At 38.9% G+C, this 21,989-nt stretch overlaps 2 protein-coding genes across 2 annotated transcripts in view; both read left to right on the forward strand.

Annotated features, from left to right (window-relative positions):
• DTD1 (D-aminoacyl-tRNA deacylase 1) overlaps window positions 1–16,843 on the forward strand; it is a 30,659-nt gene extending 13,816 nt beyond the window's left edge. The window contains exons 5-6 of the mRNA XM_060774096.2: window positions 7,380–7,555; window positions 15,396–16,843. Of these exons, the coding sequence (XP_060630079.1) occupies window positions 7,380–7,535 (156 nt within the window). The 3' untranslated portion in view covers window positions 7,536–7,555; window positions 15,396–16,843. The remainder of the gene's footprint in view (window positions 1–7,379; window positions 7,556–15,395) is intronic.
• A 4,074-nt stretch (window positions 16,844–20,917) lies between these two features.
• Window positions 20,918–21,343, forward strand: SCP2D1 (SCP2 sterol binding domain containing 1). The gene has a single exon (XM_060772670.2). It carries the CDS (start codon window positions 20,918–20,920, stop codon window positions 21,341–21,343), a length of 426 nt encoding a protein of 141 aa, XP_060628653.1.
• The last annotated feature ends 646 nt before the right edge of the window (window positions 21,344–21,989 follow it).

Genomic DNA, 21,989 nt, shown 5'->3' on the forward strand with positions numbered 1-21,989 from the left:
TGTCTTGCAGTGTTTTCACAAGCTTTTCAGATGAGCACAGTTTCATTGAGTCTTAGTTGTTGTTTTATATGCCTATGTGTTTTATTATTTGCATTTATACTGTGTTTTATTTTATGTTCTGTTTTTAGGCACCTTGTGCTGTGTGTAAGCCACCCTGAGTCACTGCAGGGAGATGGTGGTGGGATACAATAATAAAGTTTTTATTTTTATTTTTTCTCCTGCAGTGTTCACTCCTGTTGACTCATTCAGCTTGTTAGCATTTTCAGTTTTAAGTTATACCTTTATCAGTAGGTAATAAGTATTGAAAGAGTGTGTTGCATATGTCACTTACCCAGTTCCTTTAACGGTCACCAAAGCACTGAACTTCTTTCTTGTTAGGGCTCAGCTTCAGTTTATTGGCCCTCATGCAGTCTTCTAAGTCATTCAGACAGTAGTTCAGCACCTATGTAGTCACCTTTATGTGATGAACAGGGGGTGGGGGATAAGATGGATGCCGTTTGCATGTCAATACCAGTAAACCCCAGCACTTCTGATCACTTTATCTAGCAGCTTTGTATAGGTATTGAAGTGCAAGAGGCAAAATTATAGCAATCACTAAGTAGCGATGAGGTGCAGACTTCACTAGCTGTTTGAGATATGAAAGCTAATTTTACAAGAACCAGCTGTGGTAAATTTACCTTTCTTGGGGTTGCATTTCTGTAGTCAAGCATTCTGGTGCCAGGTGTTAAGCCTCCAGTGCAGATGGAGCATTTCCTGACTTTACAAATAAAAGTGATACTTGTGGAGGAACGGAGTTTTTGGAGGAAGAGGGGTATAAATAGTATCTGTGAAGAGAGAAACTGGGCAAGACTGGTTGGTGTTAATCAATTATAGCTCAGGGGTTGCTATGAAGTTGGGGTTATGGGAGAGAAAGGATGCAAAACTGAAGCTCATCTCTGACTGGGTCTAGATAGTTCTGAACTGTATTATATGGTAGTGTAGATACAGCCTTTGATAGAAGGCAGATAGGGGAAAGACATACAGACAGAGGAAAGCTGTCATAGATATATGAAAGTTAGTCAGTGGAAGAACGTAATAGGATTTTGGGAACCTATGAATAGTTCAAGAGTTAACATATGATATAATAGTATATTAATATAATAGTATATTAATAGTATATAATAAACTTCGGTTTGATTTTTTTTTTTTTTTACAAATGCATAGATGGTCCACACAGGGATCATAATGAGCCCTAAGTATCCAATCCAGGGAGTGATCTTGAGGAGAAGAAGAGCAATATGAGTGACAGAAGCCCAAGGATTTTGCACTGCAGGGCTGGTGTGAAGAAAGGATCCATCACATTACCCAAATAGTAAACAGATGTTATAGGGCCCCCCTTTGTCTTAGAAGGGCGTTAGGAGGGCATTAGCAAGTCACTCTGGCCATTATTAAAATCCAAGCCCTGTCATCTGTGCATGTGAAAGGGGGACCAATGATGTCAGCCTATACTGGGCCTTCCATATTGAAACTGCCAAGCCAGTGCTGTTTTTCAACAGACATAAATTAAGTGTAAATAAGTAAATGTAGAAAGTTATCTATGCTTTCATTAATATAGTCTATAATATCTAAATTAAATTCGTTCCCATTAAATAAACAGTTACATTGCATTCAGTCTTTTGTATGTGATCCCTATCACATCATTGTTTGTTTGTCTGCTAGCATCCCATGAAATACTTCATTATTTTGTAAGTCCTTGACGTCTTCCAGCTGAGAAGCAACTGACTGCCACAAGTTCAAAATGACCCTTTCCTAACTCATTATATGATTGTCTTCTAGACTCTGACTAACACTTGGATATTACTTAATTTTCCGTCCCCATCTCATGCTTTATCTCTCTGAATGTCTGAATATATAGATCATTTCAGTTTTGTACAAATTGGGGTTCTTTTTCCTGCCTCCGTCTGCCCAGCAGAATCAAGGCAATAACAATGGCTACTGAATTCTCCTTAAGAGAACATTTCCTATTTATATTTGGGATTTAGCAATTAGCCTCTTGTTATTAACTCCTAGCTGTTGGATTAGGTGGATTATATATCTAGAGAACTGTTCCTACTTCATCTTTTCATTGTGTGCTCAATGATTATGCTAATTCTGTAGAAACAACAAGGCGCCAAATCAAATAGCTTGCTGGGATACATTTTAAATATTTCATCAGACATATTGGTGTTACAAGTGGATGATAATTTAACAGAAGCACTTTCAAATGTACGTTGCTTCTTTCTGCTTTGTGCTTCTCAAGCAAATACCTGCTAGGCTGGCCCTGTCATGAGTCAAAAGGAGTCACTTTGCTCAGGCATTAGCTGAGAGGAGCAAACACCAGTCCCCAAGACCTCCTTGGCTTCTCTCCCACCATATTCTTGTCTGAAAGAGCATGCTAGTCACACATCACTAAGCATAGTACCTGACTGCAGCCACAGCAGCATGGTCGATTGATAAAGCTGAGGCAATAGCTCTGAGAAAATAGACAGCATGCATGCCTGCATACAACAAAAAAACAAAACAAAACAAAACAAAAACATTTGGTTGAATAGTAAAGTAAAGAGTAAGGACAAAGATTCACCCAAAGGAAAAGTGTTCTTGCCATAAATCAAGGGGACCACTGACCACATAGGGAAGCTGATGAGGAAACACAACCTGCAAACCATCTACAGACCCACAAAGAAAATCCAACAAATGTTACATTCAGCAAAGGACAAGAGGGATCCTCTCACCTCTGCAGGAGTCTACCGTATACCATGCAGCTGTGGACAAGTCTACATAGGGACCACCAAACGCAGCATTGCCCAAACATGAATCAAGGAACATGAAAGGCACCGCAGACTACTTCAATCAGAGAAGTTAGCCATAGCAGAGCACTTGATGAATCAACCTGGACACAGCATATTATTTGAGAACACAAAAATGCTGGACCACTCTAACAACTACCATGTCAGATTACACAGAGAAGCCATTGAAATCCATAAGTATGTGGACAATTTCAACAGAAAGAAAGAAACCATGAAAATGAACAAAATCTGGCTACCAGAATTTAAAACTCTACAATCATAACAGTAAATAAAGAACAGGATTCAAAAACAGAGGAACTCCAGACAAGAAACAATCACGGGCAGCTAATCACCTCAACAAAGGATTCCCCCAGGCAGTAAGAAGCTACACCTTGAAAACTGTCAGGCCATTAAATGCCAATCAAGGTGACCAATTGAAACATTCACACCTACCTCCAACAGACAAGAGTTATTTCTCCCACCCTGGACAATCCACAGATAAATAAACCCAATTTTCCTAGTTTCCAACAGACCTCACAACCTCTGAGGATGCCTGCTATAGATGTATGTGAAACGTCAGGAGAGAATGCTTCTGGAACATGACCCTACAGCCCGAAAAACTTACAGCAACCCAGTGTTTCCGGCCATGAAAGCCTTCGACAATAGATTTGGTTGAGCACATCAAACACAGAGCATACATTCCACTCTTGCTTAATTGGTGGGTGTATAACGAAAATGGTTCCTTGTCAAAAGAGAGTTGGGCATCCCAAGCATACTTGTTACTTGCTGATAGCAATAAACAACTTCTTAAGCCTTAAATCAATTTAGGTGGATAAATGTAACGTGAAGTGCTTTCAGTAATATGCTGGCTCACTTCAGATAGCGAATTATTTTGAGCAGCCGTACACTTTATTCAAATATTACATTTTTATTCTTCAAAACTAGAAGTGGAGAAATACCAGGTGCTGTGGTCCAATCCGTTTAAGGAGGTGCAGAAAGATCCTTAGTGCAGCAAAGTGGCCAGTAGAACCCTGAGAAATTTGGGAGAGTGCTGAACCTGGCCATACACAAGGGAAGGGGAAAAAGTCCTTTGGGACTTTGCCTACTGGCCTGTGCACTGCAACTTCTTTCCCCCATTCTAAACATTGCTTTGGAAATTAAGAATTTGTCAGTAGCTTATTCATTCCCTCTTTCAATTTCTCTTTGATGGCAGCTGTCTCCTGCAGTTCTTGGTGTGCTGTGGCATCCAAGTCAGTTAATACAAATCAGGACTTGTCTCCAAACTGATTTCCAATTCTAATTTGGAGACTATTCCTAGTTACAGTTGTCTTAGTTTTCAAGATACTGACATCATGCTGAGTCTTGGTTTGTACTAATCACAATTTACAACTGGTCATGGTTTAAGTCAGTGGTTCTCAACCTGTGGGTCCCCAGATGTTTTGGCCTTCAACTCCCAGAAATCCTAACAGCTGGTAAGCTGGCTGGGATTTCTGGGAGTTGTAGGCCAAAACTCCTGGGGATCCACAGGTTGAGAACCACTGGTTTAAGTCATCAAAATAGGGACATATCACAGTTGTGAGCTTCCTATCTGTTTCCATTTTGCATCAGGTCATAAGCTGAGTCGCCCGAGGGCTGAGAAGAGCAGTATACAAATACAGAATAAATAAATACAAGCATTGATGTATAAGTTATAATAACCATTCTGTCTTGCTTCTACCTGGGAATGGTACATAAACATTCCATCTCCTGCAGGAAATAAATTGCAGGCAGTAATTTGCAGTGCAGTCAATCTTTAAGCCATCATTAACAAGCATTTTGTCCTCACTGAATCTTATTGTTCAGCTTATACTCTTCATGTTAAGATCTATCTTAGTGACTGTTGGTGTGTGAATCATGTGCTCTGTGACATCATTAAAAAATTCAGAGGTGTTTGTTTTTTCATGCAGTCTTGTTCCAAATTGTTTTTCATAATCAGTCTTCCTATGCTTTAGTAATATTCATGTTACTTCTTCCTGAAATACACACCAATTCAAAGACAAATGAAGGGGTAAAACAACTTTCAGTTCTTCCTGGAAGGATATGAGCTGAAACCACTTCAAAATTATTATGGGGACTGAATTTAGGAGATCAACGTTGGTTGGAAGGGTTGGTATTCTAGAAAGACTGCATGGGCTATAAATGTACTATACTCTTTTAATAGTTGTACTAGAAACTGAATATTAATTTTAATTTTTAATGTCCATTCTGTAATAGAAGTCTTTTATGTGGCCCATTTGTCCACAAGGAAACCAGCTGCGCTATTTTGGATCCACATATTAGAAATGAATGCTCCAATGAGAGGAGGCAATGGTATCATAGAACTGCCCAAGAACTTGTTGCCTTTGAAACACTGCAAACTTGTACATAGCTAAATAAGTAACAATTGCAGTGTTTTAATGATGTGTGTACATTGCTAATTGCTTCAGCTTCGAATAAGGATTTACATTTCTGATTACAAGGTATGATGATTAGAGTAAATAATTTAAGTGAGCATTAGTCACTTTTAATTTCTTGACACGGTAAAAGTGTGCAGGAGTGCCAGCTGTCTATCACACAAACTGTGTGGGAGTTTTCAGACATCCAAAAGCAGGATAAGCTCAGAAGAGGAAGGTATCTCTTTTTTTTCCTTAGCTCTCTGTGTTTGTTCCCTGCTACAGTTTATATTCAGCTCAGGGTTCAGATCCCTACTTCAAAAAGTTTATACTTTTATATCACCTGGTTTGTGGGTTGTGGTGCTCACTTCTGCTGTTTTTATATGTTCTTCTAACCAAAGGTATATAAACCCTTTCCAGCACACACATGCACACATACTCTTCAGTGCACAGGAATTGTGAGGTTTAAACTACACTCACTGCCCAATGAAATGTATGGGTTTGAGATCAGCTCTCAATCCTTCCTTGTGATCACCGCTTGGATTGCTGCTTTCCTGCTACTAGTAGATGTAAAAAAAATTCTCAGAAGCTAGACATTCTCTCTCCCCTCCCCATCTTGGTAACCCAGTTGACGAGACAGGTTTTAGAAATGAATACAGTGGGGTCCCACTAGTCAACAAGCCTCACAAGGAGCAGTGAAGGTCTTATATGTTTGTTTTCCTTTTGAATCTGTGATATTTTTGTTGTCCATTTAGTTATGTGATGCGTAACTTTTTCATGTTGAGAAACTGCAAGTCACTTCTGGTGTGAGAGAATTGACAATCTGCAAGGACGTTGGCCAGGGGATGCCCGGATGTTTTACCTTCGTGTGGGAGGCTTCTCTCATGTCCCTGCATGGGAAGCTGGAGCTAACAGATTTATTTATTTATTTATTTATTTATTTCGCGTATTTCTACCCCGCCCTTCTCAACCCCCGAGGGGGGACTCAGGGCGGCTTGCAAAAGGCACAATTTGATGCCTACACAATAGTACAGATAAACATATAAACAGCAATTAAAACAGTTATAACAGTTAAAACCATCAATTATATATCACAATCAATAAAACCAATCCCATGCTCAACGTTCGTCAACTCAGAGTCCATAAATTCCACATTGTTCATTCCTATCAGTCGTCATTGTCCTTTATCTGTCTGCCAGTTTACTCAAACGCCTGGTCCCAAATCCATGTTTTTAATTTCCTTCTAAAGGAAAGGAGGGATGTTGATGACCTAATTTCCCCGGGGAGTGAGTTCCACAGGTGAGGGACCACCACCGAGAAGGCCCTGCTCCTTGTCCCCGCCAATGGGAGCTCATCCCTCTACCTGAATGTGAATCACCGATCTTTCGGTCAGCAGTCCTGCTGGCACAAGGGTTTAACCCGCACCCATGGAGGCATAACTAAATGGGTATATTGCCATCCTTGTTGCCTTCTGCTTCTGCACATTAAAAAGTTGGTTGGCTAAAATCAACCTAAAACACAATATAGTTTTTGTTTTTCCTCTACTGAACCCTTTCACAGAGATGCATACCTTCTTTGCTCACTGTTTTACAACTAAAGTGAGAAATGAAGTGTTTAAATATGTTAAACAACACTTTGGGCCCAAAATTTGTGACACTGTAAGTGTTTTATAGTATCATACATCTGTATCTCCTTTACTACTACTGCAGTGTTTAAACACTGTCCGCCTAAGCTGTGTATTCTTCAGTCCCATTTATTGGCACAGTATCATTAAACATGGATTTGCGTTGTTTCTACTGCAATCAATAGGACTTAGACATTCTTAACTTTCTCATTTGACCATCGCTACTTTTCCATATTACTATTATTGTTATTATTTTTATGCCTAGTACCACAAGCAATTTAAGACATTTCCCTTAAGATGAATGCAAAACTGTAATTTACTGTAACATGCATCAAAATTGGGTAGCTACATATGATTTGTAGTTGAAAATTAGTATACAAGCTTCCTAAGATATATTGACATCTATCACTATAATTGCCAGTCATTAGGATAAAGGCTAGATGCTTTGTGTATTGCTGTACGATACCTTAGTGTTGTTGTTATGCTTCTGTCTTTTGTGTGCATTTATGAAATTATCTCTGTTTTTCTTCTTTGCAACAGTTGTCAAAACTTGAGAAACAGCAACAGAGAAAAGAGAAGACAAGAGTGAAGGTGCCCTCTGAATCAAGTAGAGAAAGGAACGTTCCTAGAAGTAAAAATGACCCCAGTGCAAGTAGTGGGGCTGAAGGAGATGTTTCTTCAGAAAGGGAGCCTTAGCTTATAAAAAGCAAGTTCAGGTATGGGCTTTTCTTTCTAATTCATAGCCAGGGCACAATCTGATCATGCTTCAGTACAAAATGAAATGGAATTCACAAAGCACCAATTTGTACCACCTTCTGTTGTTAAAATGCTTATCTGTATGTTGATTGACTTGTCTAAACTGGGGAAGCCAAGCAAATGGATTAGGTGACTGGTGGACTATTTAGAATTTGAAAATTGCTGAGCTCAGAGATAGTCTTACTCTGACCCTGTAATTACTAATCTTACAACTTACTCAGTTTCCCTTCAGGAATAGTCACTGAGTCTCTTTCCACCAATGGGCAACCACCTTCAAACTTTTTCCTTTGAGAGAACATTGTCAACAGGATCCCCACATTTCTCCACTTATTGTTATTGTTAATAATAATAATAATAATAATAACAACAACTATTATTGTTGTTGTTATTGTGATTTCTTGCCTACCTCTTCTTGTGGCTCAAATATGAGAACATAAGAAATATAAGTATATAAAAAGTATTGAGTTAATTTACATGATTGAGATACATACACATGTTCTAATGGGTAATGAGCAGAAATTATCTGATAAAAACAAATACTGTAGTGCAGATAATATATTAGTATACGTACTGTACAGTATCCCATACCCATGGGACAATGTATTTTCCAAGATACACATACCTAAAGATAACTTAAACAGGATAATAGCGAAGCTAATGTTTCAAATATATTTGGGCTAGAATGTTCTGGAGGATCTAGAGAGGCTCACAAACAGTTTCAGGAGGAATGTTTTTTTTTTTTTGAAACATGGGTAAGTGAAGCTATCAAATCTATGGATAAGGAGGTCATATTACATATGATTCTTAACCTCCATTCCTACACAGACATTTAATAATGATGTATAATAAATAGTAGGGCAATCTTCAAGTTCTTTACATAACATATTCTTATACAGTTCCTGATTACAAATCTCCACTATACTGTCATCTGCTTTCATTCCCAGTAAATATAAAACAATTCCTTACCCTGCTTACTCTTTTTCTTTCCTATCTCCCCCAATTATTTCTCAGCTGTGTCACTGTTTTCCATCATTCCTCACCTTTCTGCTTTTACCAGCTAGTCTGCTTTCATATGCAAATCCATGTTGCCATTTTTTGCAATTTTCTGGATTCTCTGTTTCCACTTAGAACATTATATGGTCACCACGTTACATCACAATGCCTGACTAAATGAGCCATCCTCTGACCCACAAAAGAGCTTCTTACATTTGCAAACAAAACCATATCATCAGAGAAATATAGAACAGATATGCTGAATGTCTTAAAAGAACCAGAGTGTGTTACTGTTGCTTTGTGCCATTAAAAACATTTATGTGTGTGTGTTAGAGGTAGTGGCAGACAGTCCACATAAGACTAAAATCTTCCATATGTAGTCTTGTCATTCCTTCATCCTGTATGTTTTCTTTCCATCAGTTTAGTGTATCTTTGCTCATCTTTCATACACATTGCTGATACAGGTTGAGCATTGCTTATCCAAAATTTTGGAATCCAAAATCTAAAATTGTCCACATCGTTGGCTGAGATAGTGATGGCTTTCCTTTCTGATGGCTCAGTGTTCACAGATGTTGCACATATTGTATATAAAATTACCTTCAGGCTATGTGTGTGAGGTATATATAAAACATAAATGAATGACATGTTTAGACTTGAGTCTTATCTCTGATACCTCATTATGTACTCACATGCAAATACAGGCATTCCAAAACCCTAAATCCTTTCACTTAAGCCCTTGTCTCCCCGTCAGTTTGCACATCTTCTTGAACCTTTCATTCATTTTAATAGTTTACCTTTCACTTCCTCATCTATGCTTAAACCTCTTTTTTGCTTTTTCACCATCATATTGTTGTAGAGCTTGTTATCACATTTCTTCCTCTGTGCCATTCCTTTTTTATCCTGAACCACTCTAAACACTCATGAATTCACATACCCTGAACATTGAGTTTAGCAAATATAATTTATTTAGATATTTTGCCTTGTTCTTGAGAGGGCTGGATGATCCAGAAAGTAAGGAAATAAGCAACACTGTCTAGTTACCTTTTGAAGGGTATTTTGAAAGGCATTTGTATTGGAATTTTTCAAGCTTTGCTCGATTCTCTTCCAGTCTTAAGGATTTTATTTGGGGTGACCATGAAAATGATATCACAGCCCTTTGTGACTAAGCAGGGAAGCCACATATGGAAGAGAAGAAAAACCACATGTAACTTCTCATCTTTATGGTGGAGTTATCTAAACCAAGCCACAGTGTATATGAAGTATGTTGGCCTTATGCTTTTCTATATTTTCCCCTTTAATATAAATACTCGATATAGTCATGTATACATCTAGAATTTTTAATCAAAAGAGCAACCCCAGATCACTGGATTTAACTTATCCACAGGAAATATTCTCTTTTCTGAAAGAGTGACAAAAGACAAGAGCCTAGTCTGTCCCAGGAGAATCTAAAAGAAGAACAAACCCCTTTCTACTCTCTCTACCATGGCTCTGCTTATGGCCGCATTAGTACTTTCTACTCTCCACAGAATGACCTTCAGTTTATCCATGGTCATATTCATTATTTTGGCCCCAAAACCTAACCTTGAATTTGTACATGAGGTCATTTTAGGCATGAATATATATCAAAGCATGAGGTCTAAAGCAGAATTTACCCCCTAGCTCTAATCAGTAGTGTATACATTACAATAGTTGGCAGCTAATTGTCCTATTGGAATGCTGAATCCCTTCTTTTTCACCTAGGAAGAATCATAGAATCAATTAACATTCTTGTGGGTAGAATAGTGATTTGGCCGCATGATGGAGCAATCTGACAGGTCGTTCCTTCTGACTTAGCTGTGTGGCCTGAGACTATTTTTGGTTGTTCCAGGGGTGAGGCTGCCCTCTTGAAATGACTCACTGAATGTTTTGCACAATCTTTGTAATGGAGTTCAGTGATGGTTTCATAAAAATCTGTAGGGAAGCCATTCAGTCCAGCTGCTTTCCATGTGTTCATTTTGCAAATTGCTTTGGCTTCCTCACCTCCTGACTGGGAGGCCTTAAAACCTATCATGCTGGGCAATGGAAGTATAATGAATCCAGAGAATTTATTTTAAGCCATCATTAGTAAGACCCTAAAATTTGAAACAAGGGGATGAGGAAAAGAAGGCACTCATTTGGTAATGTAGGAAAGGAGAGAAGGTTACTGAAACTGTTGAACGGAGAGCCCTCAGGGGCCAAAATAAATAATACTATGCTGAAATCCATATACAGTATACCCTTCTTAAAGTGTTAATTACGGTAGATTTTACGAGTGGCAGAGATGAAATGGATGACATTTATAAATACCACTAATACCTCTATGTAAATCCAGTTTGTCCTTCTAAAGTCATGAATTCAAAGTGGAGCTATGATTAGATAGGCCATCCATTGTAATGCCGGTTCAATAGCTCCTTCAGCATAAGATTCAAGATAAACAAAATAAAATACTTCATAGAAGGTATCATTGGTTTATGGATTTTGTTGCTACAGGATATAGCGATAGCCACTCACTTAGATGACTTTAAAAATGGTGGCACAGATTACTCTATGATGGATTTATTAGTATCTATGTTTTGACTTCGATAACTAAATAGAGCTATCCTGTTCTGAATCCCTGTTGGGAAACAGCCAACTGGAAGTGTGTACTTGTCTACTTTTGGAAACAGCATACTAGATTAAATCAGTCGTCTACAAACCTTTAAAAATTCACCATCCATCTTTTCAGTCTGTAAATGAGATCTATTTTTATTTTCAGAAAAAAACAAAAGCAGATCGCATCTTGCATGTTCAGTATTTACATGGCATAAAGAATTTGAGGGTGTGCAGTTTGTGATGTTATATTGAAAAATATGACCAGGATTAAATATGACAACTATGAAATTCAAACTCTTTTATTTTGGATATTTTTATATCCAATCAAATATAAAAATATGCAAATCAAATATTTGTGCCAAATTCCGTCCAGTGAAAGAAAATACATCTTGCATATTGGATATTTACATTATGATTCATAACCGTAGCAAAATTACAGTTATAAAGTAGCAACGAAAATAATTTTATGGTTGGGGGTCACCACAACATGAGGAACTGTATTAAGGAGTCGAGGCATTAGGAAGGTTGAGAACCACTGCTTTAATGCCAGCAGTTCTATCAAAAGGGGGCTTCTGTTACTCCTCTGGCCATTCTGGAGTTGTGGTTAGAATAACAGGAATATGTCACCCACAAAAGAAATGAGGACTCCAAATTGAAAGAGGTGAGAAAGAAGTGTATCAGGATAGGACTTTGCATAAAACTTTTCTTCTGGTAGAGAGTAAAAATGCTAGGCACTGGCAGTCATTACTACTACCAGGGACTGCCATACAAGCCATGAGGAGAATAGTGTGATCCTACAGAACAGTCAAATTACAATTCTGTTGTACACAGTGGTTTTAGTGGACATGTAAAGCACTAACAGCATCTTTTAGGCTGTACTTATTCCAGTCTGTCTCTAGGTGGAGATGGTTGACCAAAGCCACAAGCAAAATTTTGTGCCATGCCCAGGCAATAAGCCAGGCTGGCAGGAGTCCAAAAAGCTGATAGAATCCAGGTGTGCTTGATGTAGACTGGCTACTCCTCATTCAGCAACCTTCCCCAAAAAGGGAAAGTTCAAACTAAGGTGGTAGCTGTTTGGGAACTCTGTATCCAAGGTTGGTAATTGTTTTTTTTTTCAGTGCAGGAACTGAGCAGCCACAAGCGCATATTTTGTTTCTCCTGGCTCATTGTTATTAAGAGGGGGTGGCTTTGAGACAAGCTTTTAAAACTTGAATACTGAAAAAGATTTATATCTTGAGTAAAAAAAGGAGCTGCAACAATTATTTGTCAGGTGAAAAAAATAATGGCAGACTATACAGAGTCCCCACTCAGTTTTTTGAGGTTTGACAAGCTTCAATTATGTATGTGGTGCCTGAAACTGGAGTTATCTACTACAGTTTTCTAAATTCCTTCCCACATCCCTCCCCACCTCTCTCAATCTTTCTGTCTGCCTTTCTTTCTTTCTTTCTTTCTTTCTTTCTTTCTTTCTTTCTTTCTTTCTTTTTTTCGTTTGTTCGTTCGTTTCTCTGTGATCACTCTAGTGATGTCTTCTAACTGTTCCACATGCTCTTTGATCCCAACTGGATAGAAACTCAGTTCTGGTTACCATTTCCTCTTCTGTTATCCATCAATTGTCTTTGTGTCATCGGACTGTCCCTCCCTGCCATCTTAACTAATCAATGAAAGCATGCCCTAGAATCCCCCTTTCTTTTTTTAAAGAACCTTTGGAAGAGTCTGTAATGCATATTTCCCATCATCTTGAGTTTTAGTCTTTCGGATCCATTTTTTAATTCAAATTAGTTGCTATTGTCTAATTAATAATAATAATAACAATAATAATACATTTTATTTATATCCCACCACCATCTCCCAAAAGGGACTTGGGGCGGCTTACAAGGCACTCCAAGTGCAATATAACAAAATAACGCAATCTTACCATCATGGATGGTCTTCTCTTAACTATATTACAAAGATTGCTTTTGTGACATCCACCCTGATATCTTCTGCATTTGATTCAGTTGCTTCTTGCTTTAGGTTTCCAGTTTTTCCCTTTCTTGTCAGATTGTTCCTTTTCTAAAGGGATATAATCACTTTTCTTTCTTGGGTCCCCCAGGATTCTGATCTTGCTCCTCTGCTGTTCTTTTTCTGTACTCTTTCCTGGGATGAACACGAAAATAGATTAATAGTCTGTATCGTGTTTATTCTCTTGCCTTTCTCCACTCGATTCAGAGAAGGTGACAGTTTCTTTTTTATTAGAGATACAGTATTCACATTGATTTGTGAGTAAGTTGACTCAGGTTTTTGGGACTGATTTTATGCCGTACATTTCTAGATTATTAATACATGAGTCTATAGGGCAATCATATTCAAGATCAATTTTCTCATCCAAGCTTTCCTCTTTTTGTACACTGATAGCATAACCATTCACTATGCTAACCAGGCATATAGCCTTTGCTTTACATGAGACTTCCTCATTCTGCTTTCTACATTCAGTCCTTTGTTAAAGTCATCTATTTCTCCCTGTACTATCTCCGTCATCTTGACTAATTCATGCTCTGTTCATCTCAAACCTTGACTTTTGGCAGCCTCCTTCCCCTGAGAGATGTCAGTCATTTTTTTTATCCAAAATCTCTCTGCTTGCTTTTGTCTCAAAGTATGTGATTCTCTTTTTCATATCTTTTACGGGCTGCCATCACTTCTCTTGTCACATGCACATTTGTTTTCCCATTTTCTTTTTTCCTTATCCATATTGACTTTCGTTTCTCATGTCAAAAGTGATTCCTACTCTTCAAATTGTACCACTGTCAAGGTGTTTTCTATCTTTTTGTCCTTACTGTCTCCACTGCCCAGGATACCCCTCCCAGAACATATATGTGCTACCAGGTCTTCTACTTCCTTCAATCTCTCCTCATTTCTTTAATTTGTGTAAGGCCTAATTCCTTATGCATCATTCCCAATTGTAACCAAAATTTGAACCCTATTACTCTTTGACAGCCACTCCTAGCTCTCTGTTTACTTCCTCTTTGTTCAATTTAGGCTGTACATTGCTAGGAGGCAGGGATTTTATTTCTGAAACTTTGTGTTAGATCATGTATGCTTATGTTGCTGTGAAAATCAAACTAACATGAACAGTACAATCCTAAACATGTTGACTTGGGGAAAGGAAAGCTCCTTTGTGTGCAGCAAAGCTTTCAGTAAGTGAAGAGTACAGCCATCTTAAATCTGATTCAGGAGGTTTTTTAAGAAAAGGCCAGTTGCTGCTTGTAGAGAAGGCTTGCCATTCCCAATAGAAATATTGAGTAAAAACTTGAAAATATAGAGATTCTAGGAGCATCACTTCAGTCATAATCCATATATTTTAGAGAATAGGTTTTCAGGGATAGGAATGCAAAATTATTTTTTGAAGGCTTTAATGCAGGGGTCCTCATACTAAGGCCCGAGGGCCAGATACGACCCTCAAAGGTCATATACCCGGCCCTTGCTCAGGGTGAACCTAAATCTAAAATGACTTGAAAGCACACAACAACAACAATCCTATCTCATCAGCCAAAAGCAGGCCCACACTTCCCATTGAAATACTAATAAGTTCATATTTGTTAAAATTGTTCTTCATTTTAATTATTGTATTGTTTTTTTTAAGTGTTTTTGTACTACAAATAAGATATGTGCAGTGTGCATTGGAATTCATTCATATTTTTTTCCAAATAATATCCGGTCCTCCAATAGTTTGAGGGACTGTGACCTGACCCTCTGCTTAAAAACTTTGAGGACCCCTACTTTAATGGCTGGAATCACTGGGTTGCTGTGAGTTTTTTTTTTTTTTTTGGGTTGTATGGCCATGTTCCAGTAGCATTCTTTTCTACAAACTTGAGTAACCATTCTCAACCATGATAGATTCAAAGGCAGTGCATGCTCATTGTTGTGGAAGCTGCTTGAGGAAATAAATCTGGCTCTTTCTGATGTGTTCTCAGAAAAAAATGTGGCTCAAGTCCTCAAAGACTGCTGAAATCTTGGGCTGATTGTGAAAGATGAACATAGAAATTTCAAATGATTTACAGAGATTAAACTAACATTTAAAATGCTGGTTATTGTTGCTGTTGGTTTAAGGGAGATTTAGGTCATCATTAAAACCAATGCCAGTTTCAAAGAATTGATGTGAGCTTTCCCCCCCTGTGTCATGTAATAGTTCTCTTACCCCATCCCATATTATTTTAACAGAGGCTGCTGGTGACCTTCTGTACTCATTAGTGGATGACACCCAGTTCCTATATGGAAAAAAAAGAGTCAGAAAGAGACTTGGAATCAAGAAATAAGAAGTTACGGTCTGCATCATGCTGTATTCAAAAACAACCAAAGGAATGTTATCTGTTTCCATTGCTAATATGCTTTATAGTGGAGGTGGTAGATTACTTTTTTGATGTTGTTTTAGATCATTTCTTCTGTGATTGTTTCAGTGTGGCTGCCACATGTGTATGGTTAAGTCTCATATATGTGGGGTGGAGACCCATCATCCATTCTGGGTGGTTCTTAGCAGAGTCTTCAAATGCTTTCACCATGAAAAATCCCCTTACTCTTCCCCTCACCCCAATAAGAAGAATTAATCCACTGGCAGCTTGCAAGAGAGGGAAGCAGGGGATGAGGTAGAAGAGTGCCCAGCACCATGGAAGCATATGTAAACCCAGCTCCTCGCCCATGTCAGTTTTCTGGAGGGAGGCTGGGATTCATTCATTTGTACTACATATTTTGAGGAAGAGGATTGATCATAATCCCGTGCTGTTTTGGGGACAAATGGAATGCCTCCACAATTCAGCATAATTTTCCACTAGGGGTGGATGGGATACATTCTGGCAGCCACACGTTTTCTCTTCAAAATTTGCCAGTCCCCATTTTATAGATGCAGATATTACTGATGCCACAGTAAACACCACAACTACATGTATGTGCAGCCATAACCATAACATAATCAGTTTTTGTCTGGTTTCATGCGGTCCCTTTTCTGCTATTATTCTAGTGAGATGGAAATCACTGCAGTGTTGCCGTTTTCTGCCCCAACAAGACATAAGTGAAGGACTGGGGCATGTTGAAGGTGTCCCTCTCCTATAGCTGTTCCCTGCCTTTCCTTAAGGCAAACACCACTAATTTGGTAGGAACCTCTTCATGGCTCCCCACTCATGGGGTTCTTGTCTTATCTTCGTGATCAGGGAAGGACTGCTGCAACAGCTCTCACACTACTAGCGTAATATAAGAAGTGGGCCACTATTGTTGACTGAATAATGAAGGTTGTTTTTCTATGCAGGTTGTAAGCAGCACTATTGTAATGGATCATATGATCCTTTTTGATAAATATTTTTCCCTCCAATTTTCACTTCAGGTTTGAAGACTAAGCTTATATTTTGATCCCATCAATATGATTTCATTTTTCTTATAGCTCTGTACAAACTGTGTGTGCTTTGGCTGTGTATTGTGTGTGTGTATTTGTGTGTCAGACTGTACAATTCATGAAAAATAATCAATTTCAGGAGGTTGGGGAGAAGGGGCGTCCATGCATAGTGAGTTTCATTGAACTGCCATGTATTTATTCTGTGGAAAGTGTGTATTTGTATGTGTCTTTTAACCTTTTTCAAAAAAGGGAAAACTTTGCTAATAAAGTATGCCATCTGAGTATATCTCTTCTGTTGATTGCCTATTTTTTTAATCAAGAAATCCATTGGATTTGGTTAGAACAAATAGCAACATTAAAATTAGTTATGAGGAAGGCACAGTCACCTTTTCCTAAAAAGCTTCCACATTTCTTCCATGAGGAATATTCAACCTGTCATGTGCTGGCCACAGATAGCCAAGTTATAGACCACACACTGATAAGTTATAGACCACACACTCACAGTCCCTTCCCTCTTGCATTTCCTGTCAAGATGAAAGCTGCAGCATGAGTGGATTGAAGCAAACACTCTTACCAGTTGTCAATTCTTATCTTCCAGTATTCTCCCTCTGCAAGCATTTTTCCTCATTGAAAAGAACCAGAGCCACACACAATATGTGTAATGCAAAAGTGGGCAGTTGTGTCCGTCCAGCTGTTGTGTCCCTCCAGCAACTGCAATCCAATAACCAGTGGAGGACCACAATTGTCCACCCTTACTAACGTATTGTTTGGTCTTGAGAGTTAGCAACAGTCCTCTTGCATTCTGTGTTGGTGACATTTTTGTAAGAGCCAACAAAGGCCATCTGGTCTTACCAAGCAGATGTTGTGTAAAGAAATAGAGGCAGCAGGTTGCAAAAAGCTGTGTTCTTCTGGAAAACTGTGGATAATTTCAGCTTTGTCTAGTCAAGTTTCCACAAGCTGGCGGAAGCATTTGTATGTTATGGGCTTTGCCAAATATGCGGTTTGGTATTGCTCAAAGGGCAAGTCTATTCTTTGAGGGGTTTTTAAACCAGATTTTTTGTCTCATGACTTCCAGTATCTTAGGCGAAAAAACAAGCCATTTAAGACCCCATTGTAGTTTTACAGGGTGTCATACATGCTAAAGGTCCAATCAGCTACATGACATGGGAAGAGGTCTTCTACGAGGTTGAATATATTTTAATCCAAAGGCCGGAATACTGTTGGTGTCTTACTCATGCATAATTTCCATTACAAAGGCAGTTGAGTATTTTTGTCTGATGTGGAACATCTGCTTTCAGTTCAAGTTTGTGGAAGAAATACGCTTGTGATGCCACTGCTTGCCTTGTTTGCTTATTCAGTTGACCAATCCATGGATTCATTAAGGTGCTCAATGGTTGTGCCTCCAGTGGCACATTCAGTTGGTTGCATAATTTTGCCATTTGCAAGAAAATAGCCAATATTACTAAAGTTCAGTCCTGCCTGCAATGGTTTACATTATGTGATTGCAATGCAGGATCTCAGCCATTTTGTTTAAATAAGATGCACTGCACTTTTGGTTTTGGGGACTATGGGGGCAGCTCTTCAAGTTCCCCCGGCCTACTAGTCCCTATCAATTGCACATTTGTTCATTATACACATCAAATGTGTGATCGCTTTAAAAAATCTTGGAGTCCATTCTCTTTTTTATTACTGTTGTCTGCAAGTAATATAAAGTACTGACTAAAATTCATAAAAGCAGTTGAGTCATGAGACTGGGATTTTTTTCAGAACTATAGTCCCTCAGCACTGTTCTGCAAGCTGCTTTTGAAGCAGCTCTTTTAAACAGGCTCAGAGATTTGCCAACACACTGTTTACATTACTGTCAGCAGTTTCTAGGCTATTATTTAGAAGTGGCAGCATATTCCAAACCTCAGTGGAAGGAGTGAACCCCAGATCAGCTTGGATGCCAGTCCCGATATCAGCAGCACAAATCTTTGCCATAATGCCCGACACCTTCTGCTAAGTGAATCCTTGTAAGGGGACTGTTTGAGGGATCTTCATGACTATGTGAGCAGTGTTGCTGCCATTTTCCAAAACTGAGAGTGACTTAGCATACTTTCAGGAGTGGTATTTACTTGTTTGTGGATGGAGCCTTTGGAACAGTGAATGCAAAAAATCCACATACATACTTCTCTGTCCAAATTTACATATGTTGCATTTTTGTCAAGCTGGTCATTGTGAGCAGAATTCAGGAAACCTTAAGGTCTACACCAGTGGTTCCCAACCTGTGGTTTGTGGATCACCAGTGGTCCACAAGAACTAAAATATAGTCCACAGCCTCACCATTACTACACCATTGCAACATGAGCAACTGGTTTCACGAAGCCATCTTAATAGTGTTGAGACTTATTAAATATGGTTTTCCGTGGGTGAGCAGATGGTGACTACTGGATGGCATATGTTCTGAGCTGATGTGGTCTGTCCAATGCAATTTTCTGAATCAGCACCCCCCAAATAACCAAATTGAATGTAAAGTTGACCAAAAACTGATTCATAACTTTTTTTGGTTCTAATGTTGGAGAGTAGTTCCTGGTCAAAGTGGTCCCTGGTCAAAAAAAAGATTGGGAACCACTAGTGTACACAGGTGGTTCCTTTGAGTTGCCAGTCCTGCCTTATTGCAACACTCAACTATGTAAATACAGCTCTCCCAGCCGTGCATTCATGAAGTATTTCTTTAACGCAAAGGTACTTTTTAACTGTGTGAGTGCCACAGTATGAATTGAGCCTCACTGAGCTCAGCACATAGCAATACTTTCATTCTCACACACCAGGCACTCCATTTAGAGCAAACCAATGTCTGGGAACTCATATCTGATTCCTTCTGGGAGGAATTTAGGAATTTAGGAGTGGAAGGGCCGGGCTTTAGCACATGGGCCGGGCTTTAGCACAGCAGGTTAATCTCCAAGCTGCAATAAATCTTGCCAACTGGAAAGTTGACAGTTTGAAGCCTGGGTCAGGGTGAGCACCTGATCTTTAGCCCAACTTCTGCCAACCTAGCAGTTCGAAAATAAATGTGAGCAGATAAATAAGAACCTCATTAAAGCGGGGAGGTATTTTAGGCACAGCGTTTTGATCAGAAAAAAGGAGGAAGTTTATGAACAAAGACAGCTCTTCAGAAAGGACATAGAGCGACAGCACCCTCCTGTGGGTGGAACCAAGTACAGTCTCCAAAGATGCTGAAATATATTGAAAAGCCTATACTATATACCTCTATCTGTTGTCTGTCTTGTCATTGTATAATCAGCATTTAATGTTTGCCGTAGATGTGGTCTGTGATCCGCCCTGAGTCCCCTGCAGGGTGAGAAGAGCGGAATATAAATACTGTAAAGAAATAAAATAACTCTAATCCTAACCCATAGCTTTATACAGTAATTATTTAACTGGAAGCTAACAAATCAGAGTTATGTTGTCCGGTGCCATCAAGTTGGCTTCAGCCTTTGACTATGAATGACTTTGACTAAGGTTCTAGCATACCCAGAACCTTGGTTTCTTTGCTGGGATCCATCCATCTGTAATGCTGTCCTCTTCTCTTATTGCCTTCAACTTTACCAAGCACTATTGTATTCACGTTAACTCATGATGTGTCCAATATATTACAGCCTCAGTTTAGTCAGGCTCAATTTCTTCTTTCATCCATTTATTTGTCTTTTTACCAGTCCATTAAACACTTTCCCATCATCACATTTAAATTAAGCAGAGTTTTTCCCCAGATAGCTTTCTTCCCTGTCCAGCTTCTGCAAACAACCAGAGTGAGAGCTGAAGACTAAGGAAACAAAAGTAATGACCACAGAAGATTCATATAACTTTAAGTGGGTGAGAAAGACACTGAAATCCTTAAAAGATTTTCTGTACCTTGACTCACTCATTAATCAAAGTGAAGTCAAACACTTGCAAGGGCCGCTATGAAGGAATGGGATAAGATCTTCAAGCAGAAAACTGTATAATGGAATACCACAGTCAGGAGCTCTATTTTTTATTTTTTAAGTAAATGTAAAGTGTGATACAGCATATTTAAATTTATGAAATCTCAAACAGTACTGTAGAGTATATTCACCAATGAGAATACAGTATGCAAATTACCCAAAAGTTGATGCTAACTGGCTGTCACCTCTGATTTCACAATGTGCCCATCCAACAATGATTTGACAACTGTAAACAGTTTGTGAAACCAAAACACTTAAGCAAGACATACAAGCTAGAGCATCCACAGGGAGATAAATCTGGAAAATACAAACTTCCCCTGCTGTACATAATTTTCCAAAATCTACAGATGAAGATGTGGAAAAGAAAAAAGAAAGATTGTCTTCAGACAAAGATCAACATGCGTGAGGAAGGGGACTCAGATTTGTATGTGACACTCACGTCTGCTTCTAAAAATCCTTCTACAAAAGCCGCTGGACTCCAGAGTGACCTAATATTTGAAGAACTTGGTCGCCGTATCAAGGAAGTTGGCAGTCAACTTGTCAAAAAGATGAATGCTGTCTTCCAGTGGGACATTGTATGTGGAGAGACAATAGTGGCACAGTGGACTCTAGATCTGAAGACAGGCTCTGGTGAGGTCTACCAAGGAGCATCTCGCAAGCCTGCCAACACTGTGTTTGTTCTCTCTGACCATGACTTCATGGAGCTTGCTCTGGGTAAGATGAAGCCACAGAAGGCTTTCCTGGTTGGCAAAGTGAAGGTGAAAGGCAATGTTCTGCTCAGTCATAAACTGGAAACGCTTCTGAGAGAATATGTTAAGCTCTGAGTTGCTCACCTCACCAACAAGAAGACTGATAAAATCCTTTATTCTCTTTAGTCAAGATGATGGTCTTAGAGGAGAAGGAAATTAAAATGCAGACTATTTTAATGGGAAATGTTAATGTTCAAATGCTTATTTGTTTAACTGCAAATATGTATGAATGGTTATGATATACCTGAGGGAAAATCCCAAATATGTTATATAGCTCAACCTCTCTCACGTCATCTGTTCTTCATTTATGGGAAATACAGGAAGGAATGGTAGGTGAGGAATAGGTTCTTGTTTAGACTAGAAGTCCCAAAATCCCACAGTCAACATGATCATGAGTTGTACCAGTGCGGGATTCTGAGAGTTGAAGTCCAAATAAATAATCTTGGCCAGGTTTGCTAGGGACCGGGGAGAAAGATCTAAAGCTTTATCCTGAACATATTATCTTGGAAAGCCTAATTCAGCTTAGTTCACTGGGAAAGCACAGCACTTTGAATATATCAAGATTTGGAACTTAACCCTTTCTTATTAAGTGGACAAATTTTCAGAAGAGGTGGCAGGGAAGTAATTTTTTCCTTGGCGAAAATAATATGAATCATTATTATTAGAGAGTGTATGCACCACATTACGTTGGAGGGAGGGGGTTGTCTTTAAGGATACAAGC

Source organism: Anolis sagrei, chromosome 4, assembly GCF_037176765.1.
Source record: "Anolis sagrei isolate rAnoSag1 chromosome 4, rAnoSag1.mat, whole genome shotgun sequence".
Taxonomy (NCBI): domain Eukaryota; kingdom Metazoa; phylum Chordata; class Lepidosauria; order Squamata; family Dactyloidae; genus Anolis; species Anolis sagrei.

What these genes read in the sequence shown, in the direction of transcription:
- SCP2D1 (XM_060772670.2), top strand. Translation starts at nt 20,918, where the DNA reads ATGCGTGAGGAAGGGGACTCAGATTTGTATGTGACACTCACGTCTGCT.